Source organism: Papio anubis, chromosome 12 (assembly GCF_008728515.1).
Source record: "Papio anubis isolate 15944 chromosome 12, Panubis1.0, whole genome shotgun sequence".
In the NCBI taxonomy this organism is placed as follows: domain Eukaryota; kingdom Metazoa; phylum Chordata; class Mammalia; order Primates; family Cercopithecidae; genus Papio; species Papio anubis.
Genome location: NC_044987.1, coordinates 79428668 through 79453263, shown reverse-complemented (window position 1 = coordinate 79453263; position 24596 = coordinate 79428668). Strand labels below are relative to the sequence as shown.

The window sequence follows — 24596 nt, the reverse complement described above, 5'->3', positions numbered from 1 at the left end:
TGATTCTCCTGCCTCAGCCTCCTGAGTAGCTAGAATTACAGGCGTCTGCCACCATGCCCAGCTAATTTTTGTATTTCTGGTAAAGACAGGGTTTTACCATGTTGGCCAGGCTGGTCTTGAACACCTGACCTCAGGTGATCTACCTGCCTCGGCCTCCCAAAGTGCTGGGATTACAGGCACGAGCCACGGCACCCAACCTTATCTTGAAATAGGAGGAGAAACGAACATAGACCCACCTGTCACCAAGTAGCTCACATAGGATGCGAAGGCCTATAGTTGGTGGCATTGTGTCTTCATCACGGGATCATGACTGCAACTCAGGTTCTGTGACATAGCTTATCATATTCTGCAGGTAGACCATTCCATGCTCATTACTGTAGAGACTGATTTTGTGCTTTGTTACAACCTCTCATAATCAGCCCCTACCACCTTTCAAGGTCAGTTCCCACTGGGAAAAGAAAGGTTTTCTTTTTACGTTCTTTCCAAGTTTTCTGCTTGCCAATATTCCTTGGAGCCATAATAGTTCTCCTACCACTACCAACCGCCCTGAGAGCCACCACTAACTTCTTTGCTCATGACCACTCTGGAATCTGGGACCCCATTTCTTAATAGGATACTGCCACCTCTCTATAGGCATGAATGGAGGAGTGAAAATGGACCAGGTCATGTTTCCCATACTGCCTTGTTCCTATATTCTCCTACTCAACCTTCCTTGGCATTTTGGCTTTGGAGCTGGTTGCTTTGTGGTGGCAAGGTGGCTGCTGCAGCTCCAACCATCACTTCTTCATATGACAGCATCCAAAATGGGAAGCAAAAGGGACAATGGCAAAGGGAACTTCTTGCATGAATCTCTTTTATTTTGGAGGAAAGTCCTTCCCAGAATCCTCCTTATGTCTCTCATTGGACACAACTGGATTCTTGCCATGTATAGATTAATCACAAGCTATGGAGCTACCATAATCAGACCAATCACGGATTCTTTGTCGCTGGGCACACTGATGCTTGAACAAACCTGGGGTACTATTAGTCAAAAGGGTAGGGTGGCTGTTGCATAAACAACCACCAGATGCCTCTTCTGAGACATCTAAGACAAATTCTTTACACAATTAGCCAATTTTGCTCCTCAAACCCATCCCATCATTATATTTGGCCCCCTTTCAAAAGAGCCTTCTTAAGGCATTAACCAGCTTGAAGCCTTCCATCAACTTTTTGGAAAACTTGACTCCTTTCCCATAGGGAACATTCTAATTCCAGTTGTATCTCCTTCCCCTCCTGTTTCAATTATTACCCCCCTGCCCAAGTTCACATGGAATGGAAGGTAAAGAAGAGGTGTCCACATGACAAGTGGGGTGGTTGGGTGCTCCGAGTCCAGGGAGACTTTTGATGTCCCAAATTCTTTGTTTTTTTTTTTTTTTTGAGATAGAGTCTCGCTCTGTCACCCAGGCTGGAGTCCAGTGGCGCAATCTTGGCTCACTGCAACTTCTGCCTCCTGGGTTCAAGCTATTCTCCTGCCTCAGCTTCCTGTGTAGCTGGGATTACAGGCATGTGCCACCACACTTGGCTAATTTTTGTATTTTTAGTAGAGACGGATTTTCACTATGTTGGCCAGGCTGGTCTTAAACTCCTGATTTCAAGTGATCCACCTGCCTTGGCCTCTCAAAGTGCTGGGATTATAGGCGTGAGCCACCGCACCTGGCCTCATGTCCTAAATTCTTTAGTGAAGTCCAGGAACAGTGCTTCCAAATCTAGTCTTCACAAGTGGGAGTTCATCTCATCATTCTCCCAACTGTCTTGTTAGTAGATGTTGAATGAAATTTCATCAAGCTGTCACACACACACACACACACACACACACACCCCCACACACCTCTATCCTAATGACAGACACTAATTCTCAGAGGCAGTGAAGTTTAAACTAGTGGTTATTTCAGTTTTATAGCTCGTAAGTCAGAAACATAAACAAACTAGTGGTCATAAAGGATAATGTCTCCAGGGGCCTGACAACAATTAGTGAAGGGAGCCTGGACTACTGGGAGCTCTGGTGAGCCCAATGATGCAGGCCCCAGTGAACAGGACAATTTCTGCTCATGTTAGCTGATTGTTTTCAGGTTGGAATGAAGACCAGATTGCCTGGTTTTTAAGAGAATCCAGAAATCTGGAATTTAAGTGTAATTTCCCAATTAAATTTGTGAGTAAAAATATCTGTGAGTCATAGCAGGACATTAAGCTACCAGTTTTTAAGCCCTTGTCTAACCCATAATAAGGAAGATAAATATATTCTCATTTGGCAACACCTCCTCTCTCATAATGAAATCTCTGTAATATTATGCAGGCCTGTACCTTGCCTTTCCTTCAACTCGCCAACTCTTTTCAAATGGTCCTCTTTATGCCTGCCTGGCAAAAGAAAGTGGCCTGTGGCTGAGCAGTATGGTTTGGCATGGAAGCACCTTTAGCCTTTACTTGTCACAGTGACTTGTGGATTTTTGTTTTATTCAATTATCTTATGATACATAGCCGCCATTGTTCTCCTTGATGCTCAGGTCTCTCGGATCTGGCCGGGGAAGCCCCTTTAAGCTGGATCCTGTGTTCTCCACTGTTTTTGTTTGTCTGTTTTCAGCACCTCCATGTTTTGTGATACAAGATGTTCAGGCTTGCCTTGTAATTTTTCTGTCAAATACCTGGAATCAGTCACTTCTCCAAGAAGTTCAGGTTTTTAAAATTAGAGAATGACGTTTAGAAATCATGGTGTGGTGGCTGCGATCATTTGTACTATAATATCGTTGCTTCTATGCTCTTTCAGAGAACAGATTTATAGCTATCATCTCTCTCTCTATCTATGTGGAGCAAGAGGGAAGGTCTTATTGGTAATCTTTAATTGAATACAGCAGTGTGGTGTTCTTCGTTTGTTCCCATTCCGTATATTTCCTCCCTTCTCTCTTAGTGAATGAGAATTATTATTCCCCCAAACAATATATTTGCTATAACCTTCCTTAGTCACAAAATAGTGCTGGAATTACTACATCAATACCACGACCATCGACACATTTACAAAGCAAAGCACAAGATTGTATTCCATTAAAATTATATTCCACTAAATTATTTAAAGTTCAATTTGATATACAGTTAGGTCTTTTTCCTGTTGGTATTGACGTTTAAGATATCTTTTCATCCCTGCTGATTAACTTTATTTTCCATGTACATTCTGTGGAGTTTCCCCTCTGAACTTCCTTGCATTCAGCTTCCCTTCATCTCACTCCCTCCTCATCTCCTCTTTCTTTTTCTGCCAGACTGAGTCCTTTAAACTTCTGAGCTTCCTTCTACCTCTCTCTTTCTTTGTTCGCTGTCCTTATTGCATTTCCTCATAGGAGCCTAGTTCTGTTCTAGGGACTAGAACTGTATCATGCAGTGAGCCATGCCTCCAGCTCTCATTTCACATGGAAGAGACGCAGGGTCACGGCCATCACAGCAGAGTGGTGGGTACTCTGTAACAGGGAAGCACAGGACTGCTGGGAGAACAGAGAGGACACTTCTCACCCCATGGTTGGGGGGTGGCTTGCACTCCTTAGCTGGCTGTCACGCTATAGGAAGAAGAGATATTTCCTTGAGTTTTTCCTTTCATGAAGCACCATTAATAATACTCTTGCCGTAGAGTCGCTGAGAGGATTAAATGAGATAGTACATATTAATTGCTTAGCACAGTGCCTGGCACAGGAAAGGAGTGCCGCGACAGGTTGGGTATTACTATATTATTAGTTCTTTGAATAAGCTTTCTGCCCCTTGCTCTTGCTCAGTTCCTACTGTTTTGGTTTTGTTTTTTTGAGACAGGGTCTCACTCTGTCACGCATGCTGGAATGCAGTGGCACAATCACGGCTCACTGCAGCCTTCATCTCTCAGGCTCAAGCGGTCTTCCAGTCTCAGCCTCTTGAGTAGCTGGGACTACAGGTGCACATCAGTGTGCCCAGCTAATACTTTTTTAATTTTTAGTAGAGATGAGGTCTCGCTATGTTGTCCAGGCTGGTCTCAAACTCCCGGCCACAAGCAATCCTCCCACCTATGCCTCCCAAAGTGCTGGGATTATAGGAATGAGCCAAAAGCTCGGCCTCAGCTCCCTCTTGAACATCAACAATTCTTAGATTTGGTCTTTTGAGTTACTTTTGTAGATCTTAGATTTGGTCTTTTGAGTTACTTTTGTAGATCTTAGATTTGGTCTTTTGAGTTACTTTTGTAGATCTTGTTGGTGGTCTTTATTCCTTTCAGTTATTTTCTTCTTTTTTCCCCTCTGGCTGTATTTTCTAATAGCCAGTCTTCAAGCTCACTGATTCTTTTCTCTGTTTGGTTCCCTCTGCTGTTGAGCGTCTGTAGAGTTCTTCAGCAAATGAATTTCAGCGATTCAGCAAATGAACGTCTCAGTTTCAAGATGTGTTTGGTTTTTAAAATTACGTGAATATTTTGTTAACTTTGATAAGTTTCTGAATTGCTTTTGTGTGCTATCTCGGAAATCGCTGAGTTTCCTTGAAACCGCTCTGTTGAATTCTTGGTCAGGGAATTCACCAATCGCCATGTCGTTAGGGCCAGTCACTGGATTTTTGCTTTCTCCTTTTGCGTAGGTCATAGTCTCCTGCTTGCTGGTGTTTTTTGTGGGTGTACGTCTGTGTCTTTACAATGAAGGATTAGTTATTTACTCCAGTTTTCTCTGTCTGGCTTGTTCGGGTTTCTACGGGACATCCTTGCCTAGAGAAGCTTCGCGGCCAGGTCGCTTCCTTTTTTCGGCTCTAGGTGGCGCCCTAAACCCAGGTTCGCTTCGTCTCCAGTAAAAGGTGGGAGTGCGGCCTGTACCAAATAGGGGAAGTCTCAAAAGGGTTATTATCCTGGCAGTGTGGGAAGGCTGGCTAGGGGTTTGCGCCCAGGGCATCAGAGGAATGTACCTCCTACATGGTGCTGCGGAACAGTCACTCCGATGCGGCGTCTCCTTTGGCCGAGTTGCAGGGCAGAGTTTCCGGGCTGGGGGTGCCCTCACCTCTCTCTGTCTCCGACTCTGCTCAGGGATGCCGCTCCCTTCAGTCACATCCACACCCCGGCGGTAAGGCAAGGACAGGTCTCCTGCCAGGGGACCCGCGAAGGTGGGGCAGTTGGCGCACCCCCTCAGCTTCAGTCGTTCCAGTGTAGAAACCGTGCGTTGGGGAGAGACTCCGCAGGATCGGTGCCGGGCCCAATGTGGGTGGGCGGAGGCGTCCTGAACCTGGAGGTCTCCTTCCCCCACCATCTGCCCGGAGGTTTTCCTCTTTTCTGTGGCCCTGGAACCGTCTCATCCTCAGACTCGAGCTCTGGGTTGCTGCTGGTGTGGATCTGGGCGCTGGGTGTTTGTTTCTTTCTGGTTGTCCGAGGGAGGGGGATTGGAGGCAGCTTGCCTGACGCTGCCATTTGGGAACTGGAACTCTCCACGCTGCGAGTAAGGCTGCACGGTGCGCCACGCCCTCCACGGAGCCACACATGCCGCGGTGCTGTTCCAGGCCAGGAAGAGCTCCGACGGCGTGATTTTGGGTTTTCCCTCAAATACTCAGAACTTTCCCACATCGGTGTCTGTACGCACATGTGTTCAATTTTGCCGACGCCACAACCATTCCTGCTTCTGGTAACGCTCTTCAGTTTTTCTTTAGCATCCCTGTCCCACGCTTCTGGGTCTGTGTGGTCTGGGTGTAGCTGATGATCCCCGTAGCCTAGCTCAACGAATGGGCACACAACCCAGGCACACGAATCCACACCAGGACCTACTGTGTAATAATCTGCAGGGCCCGGTGCAGATGAAAATGCAGGGCTCCTTGTTCCAAAAGTATTAAGAATCACAAAGCTTTGCCCAGAGGTTCATGCCTGTAATCCCAGCACCTTGGGAGGCTGAGGTGGGAGGATGGCTTGAGCCTAGGACTTTGAGGCTGCAGTGAGCCGAGATTGGGCCATTGCACTGAAGCCTGGGTGACAGAGAGTGAGACCCTTTCTCTTTTTCTTTTCTTTCTGAGACGGAGTCTCACTTTGTCACCCAGGCTGGAGTGCAGTGGCACGATCTCAGCTTACTGCATGCTCCACCTCCCAGGTTCAAATGATTCTCCTGCCTCAGTCTCCCAAGTAGCTGGGATTACAGGTAGCTGCCAACATGTCTGGCTAATTTTTTTTTTTTTTTTTGTATTTTTAGTAGAGACAGGGTTTCATTGTGTTGGCCAGGCTGGTCTGGAACTCCTGACCTTGGGTGATCCGCTCGCTTTGGCCTCCCCAAGTGCTGGGATTACAGGTGTCAGCCACTATGCCTAGCCCCTTTCTCTTAAAAAAATAAAACGAAGAAGAAGTGTTCCACTGAAAAAGTGACCAGAGCCAAGAGGCTCAGAAGGTGTAACTGAACCCAAAGGTTCTCCATCGCAGTGGTGCCTGAGGCAGGTCCAGCGCTCACTTGGGGTACAGAGCAAAGAAAAGTGAAGGAAGCGAGGGGACGGGTCAGCAGTGAGGGAGGGCTCACTGACACGTTGCCTTTGCTTCACACCTGACTGTCCTGAGCCCACAGATGGGGAGTGAGTCCCCACAGGTAATGCAGCAAGTTCATGGAAATGTCTACACTGAAACCCAGGTCCCCTAGCAGCAATCCCATCACAGGTAACTACCTTGGTCCTTACTAGACAGGAGGCCAGAAATAAATTCCAGCCTGGCAAGATTTGGGCAACAGGTATGGCTTGACTATGTCCCTCAAAGTCTGTGTGTTGGAAATGCAATCCCCAAGGCAACAGCGTTGGGAGGTGGGACCTTGGAGAGGTGATTAGGTCATGGTGGCTCTGCCCTCACAGGTGGCTTAATGCTGTTATTGAAGGGGTGGGTTGTGGGTTAGTTTTTGCAAAAGTGGGTCCCTTGTAAAAGGATGAGTTGAGTCGCCTCACCCCCTTTTTCTCTTTCTTACCTTTCTGACTTCTGCCATGGGATGACACGGCAAGAAGGTCCTTTCCCAGAATTCAGGCGCCTTGACCATAGACTTCTCACCCTCCACAAGAAATAAATATCTGTTCATTATAAATTACCCAGTCTCAGGTATTCTGTTATTGCAGCATAAAACAAAGACAGTGACATTTTAAAAACAGCTGTGAAAACGATCGCAGTTCACTTAGGAAGAGTGGATGGCTAATGTCAGGGTTCAGAAAACGATATCCCGAAGTGTGGTGTCTTGGCATGCTGAGTGCTTTGAACTGAATGACACTGAAAGGGTTTCATAAACAAAGTCTCTTTCTGTCCTTTTTCCTTTTTCCTTTTTCTTCTGCTAACCTTTCTCCTCCAAGTCAGGCCATAAAAACTAGAATTCCTTTTCCCCAAAGCCAGCCATAAAACCTAGAAGTATGACTTTAACTTTCCCCTGCCTTTCTATGTAAGAGCTATCCATAAAGAAATTCTCTGACCTACCTTGTCTGATAGCAGATAATAAGACTCTTATTCCAGAAGGGACCTTGCCCCAAACCAGGGAGGAAGGAACGCCACATGGAGAGGCCAAGAAGAATCTGAACAGCCAGGCCTTGCTGGGTTTCCCCACTCAGCCTATTAGCATTAGATCATACCCTCTCTGTCCAATCGTCCAATCATATTTCTACATGGCTGTGCATTCTTCATGGGGTCTAAGGCTAAAAATAGACAGTTTTCTCTTGAGTCTTTAGGTCTTTATTCTGAAAGCTCCTGTGTCACATAACACTTTAAGTAAATTTGTTACGCTTTTATCTTGTCAATTTGTCTTTTGTTGTACGAGTGTCATTTGTCAGTCTTATGGTGGGTGAAGAAAGGTACCATACCTTTCCATCCCTACACTGAGAAGAACACTTATAGCGTCAACTGCAGGTCAGTATTGTCATTTCTCTTTTACAGATGAGCAAGCTGAGCTCAGAGAGAGCTGCACCATTTGCCCAGGGTCGCAGCTTGCAAACAGTGGAGCCTTGATTTGACTCCAGAGCCTGTGGGCCTAACTGCTCCCCTAGTTGCCTGGGAAGGGAAGTTAGAGCACCTGGATTCTTATTCTGGCAGCATCATTAGCTCAGGGTTCATTCTGAGACAGTTTCCCTTCCTAAGTGTAATAATACCTTCCGGGCCTCACCTGCAGGGCCAAGGCGGAATGCCAGTGAGGTCATGGATGCGAATGCATAGTCAGCGGTGGCTGGTAGGGGTGCAGGCTGGTGTAGGAGCAAGACTCCATACTTTCTAGCAGGGCCTGGGTTCAAGTCCTTACTCTGTCTCTCATTAGCAAGACCTTGCCCAAGTCCCTTGACCAATCAGGAGAGAAAGGATATTGATACCAACCTCACGCAATAGTTATGCAGATCACATGGTTCATGAAGGCAGGCTGCTTGGCTTAAGAAGATGCCTGACACACATGAATTCCTTTTCCTATCCACTTTATAGAGAATGTAGCTTCATTCTCCAAGCATGAGGTAGAGGGAAACATAGTATGCTCAACCTTCTGAGAGTCCTTTTGATTTTATTTTGAGACAGAGTCTCGCTCTGTCGCCTAGGCTGGAGTGGAGTGGCCAATCTTGGCTCACTGCAATCTCTGCCTCCTGGCTTCAAGTGATTCTCTTGCCTCAGCCTCCCCAGTAGCTGGGATTATAGGCACGCACCACCATACCTGGCTAATTTTTGTATTTTTAGTAGAGATGGGGTTTTGCCGTGATGGCCAGGCCGGTCTCAAACTTCTGACCTCAGGTGATCCACTGGCCTCGGCCTCCTAAAGTGCTGGGATTATAGGTGTGAGCTACCAACCACACCGGGGTCCAATCCTTTTAAAAACACTCTACCTAACTGAGAGAGAGATGAATTGACTGTTTTGCAGGTCCACCAAGAAAGGCAGAGCCTGCCTGAGGATGGCATTGCTTGGGCTTTGCTGCCCTCTTGTGGCCACTGTGAGGTGGAAAGCGCTGCCCCTAATTGCAGCCCTGGAATATGAGTTGGGGGAAGACCATATTCCTGATTCCCCACCCCAGGATATTCTGATCCAGCAGCAATAGGGGAGGTTCTGTGTCACTGGTGATGAGCCACATTAAGGAACCATTGAACTAGTCCACGCCCTCATTAGAGAGGAAGACTATGTCCCTGAGAGTGGATAGGACTTCTCTGAGAGTAGCAGCTAGGGTAGGCTAAGTAACTCCGGTCTCCATACCTCAACACCCTTTCCACGATCTCCTCTGCCCAAGGCAATCCTTCCAGGTGAACAAAGCTCCCAAGACACCTGGACTCACCTGTCACCCAGGGCGAGGATTCATCTGCTGCTTCGGTCAGGTCGTTCTCCAGCCTTTGTGTGTACTCCAGTGGTGATGGGGCGCTCAGTATCCCATTAAAGCAGCCTATTCCTGTGGCCCTTAGGACGTTTTCCTTTGTATGGGGTCCTGATGTGCCTCTCTGCATCCTCCCCTATTGGGCCTAATTCTGCCCTCAGAGGCTCTGCAGCTCCATCCTCTGACTCCTGCAGAGACTGCGCCAGCAAGCAGTCAGAGCTGGGAGGATGAAGAAGATGGAGTCAGTGTTTCATGGAGTCTGGCACACGTGATGCATCACCTTCCTCAATCCTGCATGACAGAGTGGGTACTTAAGAGGAAACTCAGGCATGGGGGGTGGCATTAACTTGTCCAAGCTCATACATCAGTTAGTGTCAAGGTGGACACAGACAGTGTCCTCGATTTATGGATTCAGGAACTGACCTACTGCTGAGAATTCAAGCAGTGAGTTAGAGATGGGGCGGAGGCCAAAGCCAGGGCTCAGGGGCAGCTTTCTCAGCTGCACTGCAGCTTTCACTGGGTTCAGTGGCCAGGTGGGCAGCCTGGGGTCGTGTTTACTTTCTAAAAACCTTCTGGTGCACAAAACACATGTAGCTCAAAGGTCTACAACAAAGCAAACACTTGTGTCACCACCACCTGTCTTGGTCTATTAAGGATGCCATAACAGAACTACCATAAACTGGGTGGCTTTTAAACAACAGAAAATATTTTCTTCCAGATTCGGAGGCCGGGAAGCCCATAATCAAGGCACCAGCAGACCTGGCGTCTGGTGAGGGATTGCTGTCTGGTTCATAGATGGCTTCTGTGCTCTGTGTCCTCACACGGTGGAAGGGACTAGCTAGCTCTGTGGCTTCTTTTTTAAGGGCACTAATCTCATTGATGACAGTGGATTCCTCATGACCCCATCACCCCGTAAGGGCCCATTTCCTTATATTAACACATTGGGATTTAGGTTTCACTGTATGAATTTTGGAGGGATACAAACACTCATACCATAGCACCACCCAAGTCAAGAAGAAGGACACGTGCCAGCACCCCAAAGCACCTTTCCACCCCTCCCAACTGCTGCCCCTCCCTTCTCGCTTTCCTTTATATTTCTATGACCTAAGCCTGCACTCACTCCTGAAGGCTATTGTGAACTTCATAGGCGTGGAATCATACATTTGGCATCAATTTGTATCTGGCGGTGTTCACTCAACATTTACTCAACATTCATCCACACACATTTTCACTGTGGGGTGATAGTGATGGATCATAATTTCATTTGTCCTTCTACTGTCAGCAGACACGTGGGTTCTTTCCAGTTTTTGTAATTATTAATAGTGCTGCTATGAACATTTGTGTCTATGTTTCTTGGCCCATATGTCTGCTTTTCTGTTGGATAAATGACTGTGCTAGTTTCCTAGGGCTACCATAACTAAGTACCACCCCCAAGGTGACTTCAAACAATGGAAGCTTATTCTCTCGAGGTTTTGGATGACGGAGGTCTGAAGTCAGGGTGTCAGCAGGGCTATGTTCCCTCTGAGACTCGGGTAGAATCCTTGCTTCTACCTGACTCCTTTCTGTGCCTCCATTTTCCCATGGCATTTGTCTCTTGGATCTTCACATTGTCTTCTTATGAGGAAACTAGTCAGATTAGATGAAAGGCCTACCCTACTCTAGTGAGACCCCATCTTAATTAATTACACCTGCAACCACTCTGGCCCTAAATAAGGCCACATTCTGTGCTGGGGTTTAGGACTTCAACCTGGCCTTTTGGGGGACGCAGCTTAACCCATAACAATAACTAAGAGGAATTGCCGAGTTGTCTTAGCAGATCCTGAGAAAGGAATTGAGTGCAGATCATTTGTGCTGTGGTGCCAGGAAGCACGGCTGAGGGTAGGGCCCAGGACTAGGCTCTCCTGAGGCAAGTGAGGCCAGTGGGTGCAAAATTTAAAGAGGACTCCCAGGGCTGTGTCCTCGGTGCCTGACTCAACTCATCATCATTCCAGCTCTGAGGGAGGGAGTAGGCAAAACCTGAGAAGGAAGGGAGAAATTCCCATCGAGTTTCCTTCATTAAGACTGTGGGCAACGTGAGGTTCAGTCCCATTGGAGATCCTCTAATGCACCTGGTGGAAGGTGCCTCCCATGCCTCCCACTTGTCCTACAGGAGGGTGAGAAAGCTGAGCATAGGCTGCCCCTGGGCCACTAAGTCCCTAGTTCTTGTGGGCTGCTCTGGCCGGGGGCTGGACAAGCTTCTGCGGCACTGGAGAAAGGTCCCAGGTAGAGAAGCTGAGAGACACAGGTGCTTGAGATGGGCCACTGTGAGCGTGTCAGGAGTTGTCCACTGGAAATTCGGGTGATGTCAGGCTGAAGGGGTACAAATTAAGGGTTTTTTTTTTTTTTTTTTTTTTGGAGACAGAGTCTCACTCTGTCACCCAGGCTGGAGTACAATGGTGCGGTCTCGGCTCACTGCAAACTCCACCTCCCGGGTTCAAGCGATTCTCCTGCCTCAGCCTCCTGAGTAGCTGGGATTATAGAAGACTGCCACCATGCCTGGCTAATTTTTGTATTTTTAGTAGAGACAGGGTTTCACCATGTTGGCCAGGCTGGTCTTGAACTGCTGACCTCGTGATCTGCCCGCCTCGGCCTCCCAAAGTGCTGGGATTACAGGTATGAGCCACTGGGCCCAGACCAAATTAAGGAATTATTGATGTCTGCTACAACCCATCTGTTAATACTCCAGACACATGTATTCCAGCTATTGGGCATTCAACAATAAATTACGACAGGCACAGTGGCTCACACCTGTAACCTCAGCACTTTAGGAGGCTGAGGCTAGAGGATCACTTGAGGCCAGGAGTTTGACACCAGCCAGGGCAACATAGTGAGACCCCATCTCTACACAAATATTTTTTAAAAATTAGCTGGGGCCAGTCATGGTGGCTCACACCTGTCATCGCAGCAATTTGGGAGGCCAAGGCAGGTGGATCACTTGAGGACAGTAGGTCCAGACCAACCTGGCCAACATAGCAAAACCCCATCTCTACTAAAAATGCAAAAATTTAGCTGGGTATGGTGGCATGCACCTGTAATCCCAGCTACTTGGGAGGTTGAGCCAAAAGAATCATTTGAACCTGGGAGGTGGAGGTTGCAGTGAGCCAAGATTGCATCACTGCACTCCAGCCTGGGTGACAGAGTGAGACTCCATCTCAAAAAAAAAATAGCTAGGTTTAGTGGTGTCTGTGGTCCCAGCTACTCAGGAGGCTGGGGCAGGAGGATCGATTGAGCCCAGGAGGTGGAGGCTGCAGTGAGCTATAATCACACCGCTGCACTCAAGCCTGGGTGACAGAGTAAGACCCAGTCTCAAAAACAAAAACCAACAAACAACAAATAATGGCTGACAGTTGAAAATTTATACTGTTTCCTAGATGACAGTGCTCTAACACAAAATGTCTTTCCTGAGCTGGTGCCTTAATTACACTAACCTTTAAGAGGTCAGTCCAACCTTCAGCTTTGGAGTAAAAACCAGTGGATCCCATTGTCATGTGTTCTTTGTCACATTTTCTTTGCTTCTGAGACATTATTCGTGATTCCATATAGCAAAGCAAGTGTGTGTTGGGTTTACTTCAGGGATGTCTATCCTGTTCTTTTTAACTATTTGTCAATTCTTATACCAATACCATAAGGTCTTAATGACCTTTATAACAAGTCTTGATTTTTGGTAGAAAAATTTGTCTCTTCTTGTTCTTCTTCATTGGCTGTGCTTCACCTGTTGCACTTCCATGTAAGTTTTAGAATCATTTTGTCAATTCCATAAAAACCCTGTTGAGCTTTTAGATGAGATTGCATCAAATCTATAGTCCATCTTGCAGGGATTGATGTGTTCACAACATGTATTCTAACTCATAAGCGTAATATTTTCCTACTTTTATTTGGGGTTTAATTTCTCTCAACAATGGTTAATAGATTTCTTTATAGAAGTCTTGCACACTTTATATTGCATTTATTCTGAGGTATTTGATATTTTCACTCTTAAATTGGTTTTGTTGTTTTTTTTTTTTTTGAGATGGAGTCTCGCTCTGTCACCCAGGCTGGAGTGCAGTGGTGAGATCTCAGCTCACTGCAAGCTCTGTTTCCCAGGTTCATGCCATTCTTCGGCCTCAGCCTCCCAAGTAGCTGGGACTACAGGTGCCCACCACCACACCTGGCTTATTTTTTCTATTTTTTAGTAGACACGGGGTTTCACCGTGTTAGCCAGGATGGTCTCGATCTCCTGACCTCATGATCCACCCATCTTGGCCTCCCAAAGTGCTGGGATTACAGGCCTGAGCCACTGCGCCCGGCCTAAATTGGCATTCTTAAAAATTTAAAACTTCTGGCTGCATATAGATGTTCAACTGATTTTTGTGTACTGACTTTGAAAACTTAGTTACCTTATTATTTCTAATAACTTACCAGTGAATTCTATTGCATAATCTAAGTACAAAGTGTTACCTGTGAATAAAGACTGTTGAATTTCTTCCTTTTCCAATCCTCATAACTTATTTTTCTTGTTTCTCTGTATTGACTAGGATCTCTACCACAATATTCAGTGGTGGTAAGAGACATCTTTATCTGTTTCTTAATCTGCAAGGAAAAACATTTAACATCTTACCATTAAATATGATGCTTTATGTAGTTCTTGCTTTTAAATATTTTTTTTCCTTGCAAATTTTATTTCAGACACGTTGACTACAGCTCTGTGGGAAACCCTGAGGGACAGTACTCAACAAGACATACCTGAACCCCTGATCCACAGAAGCTGTTAGAAAATGTTCTGCTGTAAGCTGCCAAATTTGGGGTTAATTTGTTACACAAGCAATAAAGAGCTAATGCAGAAGGGATGTGTAATCCTCCATCAAAGCCCAACCTAAGCTGAGTGTAGCTTAGCATAGCAGAAAAGGCATGGGTTTTGAATCAGATATACCAAGAATTCCATTTCTACTATGTATTAATTTAACATTACTCAGCCTCAGTATTCTTACCTGTAAAAGAGAGATAATTACACCTACCTCTTAGAGTTGCTGTAATTATATGTGATAGAGTGAAATTTTCTGTATATCTGGTACCCAGTGAGTACGTAAATGCAGTTCCTGTCTTTCCCCCCGCCTTTTTTTTTTTTTTTTGACAGAGTCTCGCTCTGTTGCCCAGGCTGGAGTACAGTGACGCGATTCTTGGCTCACTGCAACCTCTGCCTCCTTGGTTCAAGTGATTCTCGTGCCTCGGCCTCCTGAGTAGCTGGGACTACAGGTACGTGCCACCATGCCGGCTAATTTTTAGTATTTTTTGTAGAGACGGGGTTTCGTCATGTTGCCCAGGCTGGTCTCAAACTCCTGGGCTCAGGTAATCCACCTGCCTTGGCCTCCCACAGTGTTGGGAATACAGGCGTGCGCCACCACACCTGGCTCTTCCCTTCTCTTTAAAAAGCCATCTGTCCACCATGCCCTTTATGTATGCTGGTCATACTTCCTAGGTAACCTCAGAATATATCATGGAGCAATGGGATAGAAAGTTTGATGTGGAATTTTGGAATTCAGGACATCTAGTTGTCAAAACATTGTACTACCCCTCCTGTATTATTTTTTTGACAGGGATTAAAACTGCCTATGCTAAATATCTGGATTCTTTACCTCCTCCCTGGTTGGGCCACTGTTGTATGTTAAGAGTGAGACACTTCATGTCGTGAGCAGTTGAGCCAACCATGTGGGATCAATTTCACTGCGAACCCACAGGACTCCAAACCGCGCCTTTTTTGTTGTTGCTATTTAAAGTGAATGCTGAGATGTAAGGTCATCTCCCACTGCCTATGTCTGTTATGGATGTGAGCTGCGATGTGGCAGGAGGCCCCCAAGATTAGAAGGCAGCCCAGCAAGGCAGGACTGTCAGAAGATGGGGCTGAAACTCCAACTCACTTCTTGGCTATAGGTTCCTTGGCACATCATTTTCCGTTTTTTTACTTGTAAAATGGGAGTAAGAATACCTCTCTGGCATCATTTTGCATTATATTATTTGGGAAAGCATTTGGAAATTAGTAGGCACTCAATACATTAAAAAAAATCCTTTTCATGCCAAGGGGTCGACTTAGGGGGCTGGCTGGACACTGATGTTGCTTGCCACTCAATGTGTGGTCCAGGCACTAGAGCACTGGTATTGCCTAGGAGTTTGTTAGAAATTGAGGATCCACCAGATCCCTGGTGATTCATAAAGTCTGAGAGGATCTGAAATTCTACAGTTCTAACAAGTTCCACAGGAGTGGCAAAAGACCTGAGAAACTGAGAAGAGTCGGGATATGGATGGCATATTAGCCAAGACAGGTTTGCAAAGGTTTTGGGTTTTCCCTGCATTTGCTGCATCCAGATAAGACTGGCTTGCTCTTCGCATGAAATTAAACTCTTATGAGGACTTGCTCTAGCACAGACAAGCCAAACCACTAATCTGAATAAATAAGCATCAATTTTATTGAATCATGAATAATTTAAGACTGGTACAATCATCAGCTTTCTTCTCTATGACATGGGGCATGATGTCCAGCAGATCATTGGCAAATCCAAAAACCTCATGACAAATGAAAATTAAATAGGTGAGGAGAGAGAGAGGAGAGGAGGAGGAAGGGGAGGGAGGATGGAAACATACCGTACACAAAATACTCAATTCCTAGTTTTCTCTTTAAAAATGGCTAGAAAAAATTCATCAAAATGCAGCACTTTAATCAATTATTTACAATTTCTATGTTACAATGAAAAAATGTACATCTTATAGAACATATTTCATAAACTGCTCCACTGGAAACAACTAGATCAAAACAGTAAACCTTCCATTTAATATCCACAAAGTTGGATTATTTTTCCTTTTTGAAGTAGATTCGCCACAATCAAATTTGAATACAGAGAATTTTGAAGTTTAAGCATCAAACAACAAAGTAAACGTCCCCAAGATACAACAAAGATCTAGGCAAGTCTTGTTCCTGTCCCACTCCCACCCCACCCCTAATGAAACTTAAAAGGTATTCCCATTTCACTTATGGCCTGTATCATTCTTGGCAGTTTGGGAAGAGAACTTTTGGCTTCCATTGGTAACTCAACATAAATGTTGCATAGAATTTATACATTTCAAAATTGCCCTAACTGTAGAAAAGGCAAAATGGAAGCATTTCCAATAGAGCCCTAAATGAGTACAAAGTCACTTTGTCAAAGGTGAGTGGCACTAAAGTAAAAATATGACCAAAGTAAGAAATGTGCATATTAGACAACCCTGCTTCCCGAAACTTTAGGAAGGACACTGAGTTGTGAGTCACACAAGGGCTATGCTACTTGAAGTCAATGTTTACCAATCAGGCAGCACCAGGTACAGAAGTCTTGGTTCTGAACCTGGACCCAGTGGGAGGGAAGTCTGTGGGAGAGGGGAGAAGAGAATGACAAGAGAGGATGTCATATTAAAAAAAGGTTTTAAACAATATTGGCAGGTGTCTACTCACAAGGTGATTGGAAAACTGCCCACAAGGAGAAGTCAACTTTACCTCCTCCCAAATTCACAGTATGCGAGTGTAGGGTCATTGCTGGGAGATAAATTGTCTAAGGAGGGCCACCCTTCAGGTTTACCAGAAATCTTAAGGTTCGGCCCCCCTGGTCACAGGCTAAATATATGGTTTGAAAGTTTTATTAAAAACAAAAACAGAACAAGACACACTCATTCCCAGATGACTAATGAAGGCTAAGCAGAATAGTCTGAGTTTGCTGAGATTAAAGCAGGGACAGTGTTGAAAAGTTTTCCTTTCACTAGTGGGACACATTCCCCTTTTCTTTTTAAAGAGGAAGAACATGGTGTCATCCAATATGAAGTGAGCAGTTTCGGGTCAAACTCTTACGGTAAGAAACTAAAAAAAGATGCCAAGAGACAAATCTTCAGAAATAGAAATGCAAAAGATGGAATAAAAACCCTGATCATTAAAACAGAGACACCTTCACTGGTGTCCAATAAAGATTCTCTTTATAAAACAGAAACAAACAACTCAAAAATGTATCATACTTTGTAACGAAAATACCAGTATGTCGAAGACACAGCAGACTGGGTTTCTATTAGAGCAAGTATCAGCAAGGTCATGTAGATTGTAGAAGCTTTTGCCTTCTCCTGTACCAGACAGATCCCTGTCCAGTTGGGTTGTCAGCTGGAGACTGATAAGAACCTAAAAAATGGATCTTTTTTTTTTTTCTTTTTCCCATGGTCACGCATCCACACGAATGAGTCTTTCGGATGAGAAAAGTCACAGCAACTTGAGTTCTCCTAATGAACAGATGACTCTTTAGCCCTGTTTGTTTCAATGGGGGAAACAATGACAAAAAAACAAACCCCGGGCAGGCACGACACTTATGTAAAATGAACACAGTTAGTACAAAACCAGTAAGGCATCACTTTGGGAAGGTCAGCACCGAAGAGGTCAGGCAAGGCTCGTCCAGACGGGGCTTCTGGGAGGGGGTGACCCTCACCCTTGTTGAGCTGCGTCATGTTGGTTCTGAGGAAAGTGCAAGTCTTTTGCGGGGTGACCTCATCACTCCACCGGAAGCTAGGGCGGGGGCGCTGGAGGTGTTGATGTGTGTTCTAAACCCTCAAGGATGAGAAGGGAAGGCAAGGTCCATGGCTCACCCACATGTCGAGGACTGGGTCCTCATCCATTTTAAAGGACACAGATGCCCCCAGCCCTAGCAGGAGGAGGCGAGTGTGTAGGACTGTGAGGATGGACAACTAAAAACCAAAACTGAGCAGGACCAAACCGAAACTCAACTCCTGCGGTTCTTACTTTCACCAAAGGATTGATTCTGACGAAGAGGGGAAGGGGGAAAAAAATCTTCAAAAATCAATGCATCAGAAAGGAAGAAACTCAACCTCATTTTCAAAAGATAATCTGTTCTCCAAAGTAGAACAAGTCTCACTATACACAGTGTTTGCAGAAAAAAACAAAAAAACAAAAAAAAAACACCACCTGATTCATTCATATATCAGAAGGAAACAGACGCATGCCGTTCTGCACTGACAGCCACATCCACTCGCTCACACTCTCACTCCTTCACTCTCTCACGGATTAATCAGAGGCTGATGGACCTGAATGGGGTGGTTGGATTGGAACAGGCAAAATACCTCTCGAGTAAGGAAAGCACCATTTAAAAAACATGAAAGCATGGTTTATTTTCTCCTAAGGTTTCCCTGTGTCGTAGCTCTGTAGTGCGTTGAACGTGACCAAAGCAAGCACCCTGGTTAGCACCAGTTCTCCCTGTGGCCGGCTGTGGGGGAGGGTGGGTGGTGTGGCTCTGAAACCCAGTCTGGAGGGTCTGTGCTGAGGGGAAGCCGTGCTTCTCTGTGTTTCCAACTTTGCTCCAGTCTCTTCTGTCTCTGGGAAGCTTATGTCAGGATGCTGTTTGGTTTCAGAGCTTCATGTGGGTTCTATTTTTTTTTTTTTTTTTTTTTGTCTCTCATTTCAACGGCGATGATCCTTTCCCGAGAAGTATCTTCAGTGTCTTAGGGAGGTCACAGCAACAAGGCAAAACAATAATTAAAGTACAACCGAAGGTAGTGCAGTTCTCGCTGTGGAAGGAAGCGGTCCGCAGGCAGCTGGCCCAGGATGCCTGCACCCAGGTCGAGGCTGAAGGATGAGGGGTCTAGGTGTTCCCGCAGCTTTAGGGCTGCGGCTGGGGGCTGGCTCAGGAAGTCAACTTCAGGATGATGTTGGGGATGCAGGTGGAACGGGGCGAGGAGAAGAGGAGGGCGCTGGGCTCCGGGCCCCTGTCACAGAGTGGACTCCAAAGAGGAGTCCAAGATGTCATCGTGATGGCTGTTACTGTTGGAGTCGCTGTCATAGCTCTGGGGGCTGGAGTAGTTGGCTGCCTCCTGCAGCCTCATCAGCATGTTCATCTAGGGGAAGAGTGGGGAAGCATGAGCTGCTTTCTGTCTAGTTGGCTGCCCACCCTGGACCCCTAGAAGGTCATGCCACCTCCTCCAGACTCACCTGGGTTAACAGCCCACAGTGGAGGCGGTGGACAAGAACATGGACTTTGGGCCAGGCTTCCAGGGTTCAAATCCCAACTTCACCAATTACTAGCTGCATGACTTTGAACACGTTACTTAACCTCTTCATACTTGTTTCTTTACTGGTCAAATGTGAATAATAATAGTACCTGCCCTATAACGTTATGGAGTGGATTGAGTTAATATATGTAGAGCACTGAAAAACAAAATGATGCTCTCTATACATATTATATTTATTTTTTATTTAGGAGGGGCACACCTTTCAGGCATAGCCCTTGGCCTGGATGAAGGTGTGGCTGAGTGTCCTGGCTCCTGGAACTTGGCGTCAGCGTCACCAACATCTGAAGCACACGGACCCCCTCCCGCTTCGACAGGCATCAAACCCGTCTCTTTTCCTTGCTCTGGCCAGGTCAGACTGGAGCCAACTGTGCTCCAGCTCCTGTGGAAGCCTTGGCAGGGAGGTGAGGGGAAGTGCCAGTTACAAGCAAAGCATCCGAGTGCAAAGAGCCTTTGCTTGTGGTTCAGGAATCTCTGGGCAAGTTACCTAAGGTATCTGAGCCACCAGTTCGTCATCTATGGAATGGGGAGAATGGCAACACTTCTCATAGGGTTGAAGTAGGCAATAAAATGATATAATGTGTATTAAACCCTTAGAAGAGGGGATGGCCTGGCATATAGTAAGTGCTTAATAAATGTCATCTGTTGTCATCACCATGTAACTTAAAGAAAAGAGTTTAGCGACAGTGTTCTTGAATCTGCCCTTGTTTACGTTTTACGGGTCACTTGTTTGGGAGTGGGGAGAGGGAATAAAGGCTACTTTTATTTATAACTGTAAATTGTGTGTATGTATTGTATATTTTATATAGCAAGTAAGTCAGGAATATGGGGCCTGAGCTAAGGCCAAGATGCGGTGCAGCTGGGTGTACAATCCAGCTGCCCCTCGGGATGCTTTGCAGAGTCTACCTAGATGTGCCAGGCTGCAGAAGCACCATCACCTGGTGTCCATCTGCACAGCCATAACCAGGGAAGAGGCAGAGCTGAAGTATAATGGACAATCCTTGGCAACTGGGATTACTTATTCACTCATTAAACACTCCCAATATGTCCACAGTATATGGTTCTGGAACAAAAACAAATAAATCCTGTTCTCATGAAGGTCTCAGTCTCGTGAGTGAGAAGGATTAACACATAAGAGAGCTATGATAATAGAGACACATGGCCCTGGGCAGAAAGAGAACTGGGACAAATATCAAATATCTAACTTGATAATAGAAGTGACTGGACTGGTACAGCTCACTTCTGGGGGCCTGGGGTTGGAAGGAGAATTCTTCCAAGAATCCTGAGTCTTACCTACACACCTTCTATGTCCAACCAGTGATACAAATGTTACTGGCTCAGAAAAGATTGTTTAGGGATGGGCTGGCAATTCTTTCCTCTAGATATACTAAATTATATTTTCTATGTAAGTTAAGACCTCATGAGTTTGCTTCCGCAAAAATACCTCCGTGACCTTGGCTTTCGGCAATGGTTAACATTGCAAATGGCTGTTTAAAGTATGCCTCTTTCCTTTGTAAGACTACTGTTATAAATATTGCAAACTAGGTTGTACATGGCAATACAAATAATAAATCCTTAAAAAATACAGTTCCCACTAAAATCTTCAACAGAACCACAGCTACATCCCACCAAACAGCAGGATGGCAGACAACCTGAATTGCCTATTATTATTATTATTATCATCATCTAGGGACTTAATTAGCTGCTAGGAATAGAACAGTAAATCAGTTGTCTTTTAATCCTGCTACATCTCTTATATTTTCTTTTAGGTAATGCAAATAATATTCTCTGTTATGTTTTCTTTTAGCTATGCCTGCCAAGAAAGCTTGGGCCTAAATTTAAGGCATGATAATTGTCCTTTAACCATGGGAGGTTTTGGTATATTTGCTTCCTCTGTATTTTATTGGGCTTTTGACTTGTTAGGTCTAATTTAGCAGTATGACTTTGCATGGGTCTTATATTGGTAGAGTACTACAATTAATTAGAAATGCTACTGTGATTGGCCCAGGTGTTTCTTTTGTTTGTTTGTTTGTTTGTCTGAGACAAGGTCTGGTTCTATCAACCAGGTTGGAGTGCAGTGGCACAATCTTGGCTCACTGCAAACTCTGCCTCCCGGGCTCAAGCCCTCCTCCCACCTCAGTCTCCTGAGTAGCTGGGACTATAGGCGTGTGCCACCATGCCCGGTTAATTTTTGTATTTTTTGTAGAGAAGAGGTTTTGTTACGTTGCCCAGGCTGTTTTCGAGCTCATGAGCTCAAGCAATCCACCCAACTCAGCCATCAAAAGCACTGGGACTACAGGCATGAGTCACTGCACCCAGCCCGGTGCTTCGTTGTTGTTGTTGTTGCTGTTGTTGAGACAGTGTCTCGCTCTGTCGCCCAGGCTGGAGTACAGTGGCACAATCTCGGCTCACTGCAAGCTCACCTCCCAGATTCACGCCATTCTCCTGCCTCAGCCTCCCAAGTAGCTGGGACTACAGGTGCACGCCACCATGCCTGGCTAATTTTTTTGTATTTTTAGTAGAGACAGGGTTTCACTGTGTTAGCCAGGATGGTCTTGATCTCCCGACCTCGTGATCTGCCTGCCTCGGCCTCCCAAAGTGCTTGGACTACAGGTGTGAGCCACTCCAGCCTGGGTGCTTCCTAAAGGGCCTTTATTGTTTTAGCAACAGCCAAATAAATAAGAAGCTTAAACAGTGTTAAAGACTGAGCTTATCGCAATGACCATGGGACTCATATTCAGGCCCCCTCCCCACTGTGAGTCCCTCCTGCCCTCAGACCTCTCCCTGTCTACTCTCCTGATCATTTGCCTTGGGCTTCTGGTCCTCAGCAATCTCTTCCTCTGCTCTGTTATTGGGAGGAGAGATCAAAGTAATAGGATAGTAGGTAATAGAGGTGGCATCCCAAATCAGAGGGCAAAGAGTTGTACAGAGACAGTAGGTATAAGAACATTTAAGGGGAAAAATCAATTCTTAACCTTTTATCTAGAACCAGAAAAAATTTTAGAGGAAAAGTCTTTAGGGATAAACACAAATCATGGAAGAAAATATTGGCAAAAATGGCCCTAATCTTGGGGTCATTTTCCAAATGGCCCAGTCATTTGAGTCCAGCCTTCCAAAGCAAGGCTGGGTTTAGTCACCTTTGTATTTCCAGAGGCCCTGCATCATACCCAACACACAGTAAGTGCTCAACGAATGCTGAACTGTTCTGGCAGCTGAGGACTCACCAGCGGATCACCTTCAGCATCACTGGGGGGCACCTGCTTGCTTGTCGATCCCTCCCGAGGCATGGAGTAGCCATCGAAGCCGACATCCTCAGGCCGTAACTGCAGCAGGGGAGGCCACTCATGTTGTTGTGGGCTGGCTGCCCATGGATATGTGTCCATCACCCACTTGGCAGGATCCTCCCAGGGGGCACGCCTTCCATAGAGCTGAAAACAGGCAAAGAAGGAACAGTCTGGAAGTGGCCGAGATCTCTCTTGGAGCCCCAGCTTTGCAGCTTTCTGAAAAAACTCCCCAAACCCAGCATCATGCCTTCCCTGATGGAGTAATTCCACTTCTAGAATTCCATCCTCAGGAAGTCATCCAAGATGCAGATGGCTCGAGGTGCTAAGGCTGAAGGCAGCATGACCCAGTGGTCTAGAGCACAGGCTTTGGAGTCAGGGCGATCTGGGTTCACGTTTCAGCTCTGCCACTGACTCACCGTGTGACCCTAAACTCTGAGCCTTGGTAATCCAATTTGGAAAACTGGCTCTGGGGGAGAAACAATGACCTGATTTGAAGCATTTGCTGACTTCCATGGTACAATCCCACCAGGACTGATTTCAAATCACTGACATGATGTCACTGGATGTGGAGTTGGAAAGAGGTGCTACCAGCTTTTAAGAGCCAGCTCTAGTACTCCACTGGGTGCATCTACCCAAAGAATACCGCTTACATACCTTGGGTGCTGGGCATCAACACTGCAGGCAGAGGTCACAATGGCCCTGGCTCAATATTTATTTTTATTTTGTATTGAGACAAGCTTGTGCAATGTTGCTCAGGCTGGAGTACAGTGGCATGATCACTCTCCCTGTGGCCTCAATCTCCCAGGCTCAAGTGATCCTCCTGCCTCAGCCTCCCAAGTAGTTGAGACTGCTTGTGTGCCACCATCTCTGGCTAATTTTTAAAACTTTTTTTTTTTTTTTTTCAAGAGATGGGATCTCTCTCTGTTGCCCAGACTGGTCTCAAACTTCTGGGCTCAAACAATCCTCATGCCTTGGTCTTCCAAAAGTCTGGGATTATAGGTGTGAGCCACTGTGCTGGGCTGGTCCTGGCTCAATAAAACCCCATTTCTTGAAATGGGTCTGACTCTCACAGCCCCTATATAGAAGCACTGCTCCTTTTCAAAACAGCAAATTGCTAAAAGACGCAGCACATAAGCAGTGAAATTATCAGGACTTCTCCCTTGTCATGTTTCTCAAAATTCCATAATAGCTAACTGGCTCTTAAAACAGTAAACTATATTGTCACTTAATTTTATAGTAAGATCAACACCATGCCTCCAAGCTCCTTTTGTTAAGCCTCAATTATCTAATGGCGAAATCATTTTAGTGATCATTACTAGCAATTTGAAGAAATACATACATTCCTTAAAGAACAGAAACCTAGACTGGACCCCTTCCCAATGTGAGGCTCTGCATATTACGCAGCTAGGTATAGGCTTTGTATCTTTCTCCTTTAACACCACCACATCTTGCAGCTGACTGTGTGCCAGGTACTGTGAGAAATGCTTTACAAATACCTTGCTTAACCACCGGGCAACTCCAAGAGGAAGTACTACTGCCCGAGGAAACAGGCCCAGGGAGGAGAGAAGCCAGAATTGGAAACTAAGTGTGTTCAACTCCACGGCCCACCAGTTTGGCCCACTTGGTCCATGTGGCAGGACACGCTCACAGCCAGGGCAGTGTCGCCTGTAGTTCTGCAAAGAGGACTCTGCAGGGGGCCTTGAGGCACAGAAACTAAAGAGTCCTGTGGGCCACCACGGCTGTAGTGTGTCTCTAGGGGGGCCATGGCTGGCTGTCTGTCTGCTCTCCCTGCCCTCCCGGGAATCCTGCGGTGGAGAGGGTACGGAGAGCAAGGTGCTGACAACAGTGCAAAGCTGAGCTCTGAACCAACAAAACCACTTCTTTCCAAGGGGAAGGAGCTGGGGCCACCTAGCCCCACCCCCTCATTTGACC

General features: G+C 46.0%; 1 protein-coding gene across 11 annotated transcripts in view; it reads right to left on the bottom strand.

Annotated features, from left to right (window-relative positions):
• Positions 1-15740: 15740 nt before the first annotated feature.
• Positions 15741-24596, bottom strand: part of NAV2 (neuron navigator 2) — a 768631-nt gene continuing 759775 nt past the window's right edge. For 9 of the 11 annotated variants that reach the window (XM_021926842.2, XM_021926835.2, XM_021926836.2 and 6 more), the window contains 2 exons: positions 22605-22808; positions 18771-19209 (listed from right to left, as the gene is read on the bottom strand). In XM_021926842.2, the coding sequence (XP_021782534.2) occupies positions 19084-19209; positions 22605-22808 (330 nt within the window). In that variant the 3' untranslated portion in view covers positions 18771-19083. Of the gene's footprint in view, positions 19210-22604; positions 22809-24596 lie in introns of all 11 variants that reach the window. The other 2 variants (XM_021926846.2, XM_021926834.2) reach the window with 1 other exon arrangement.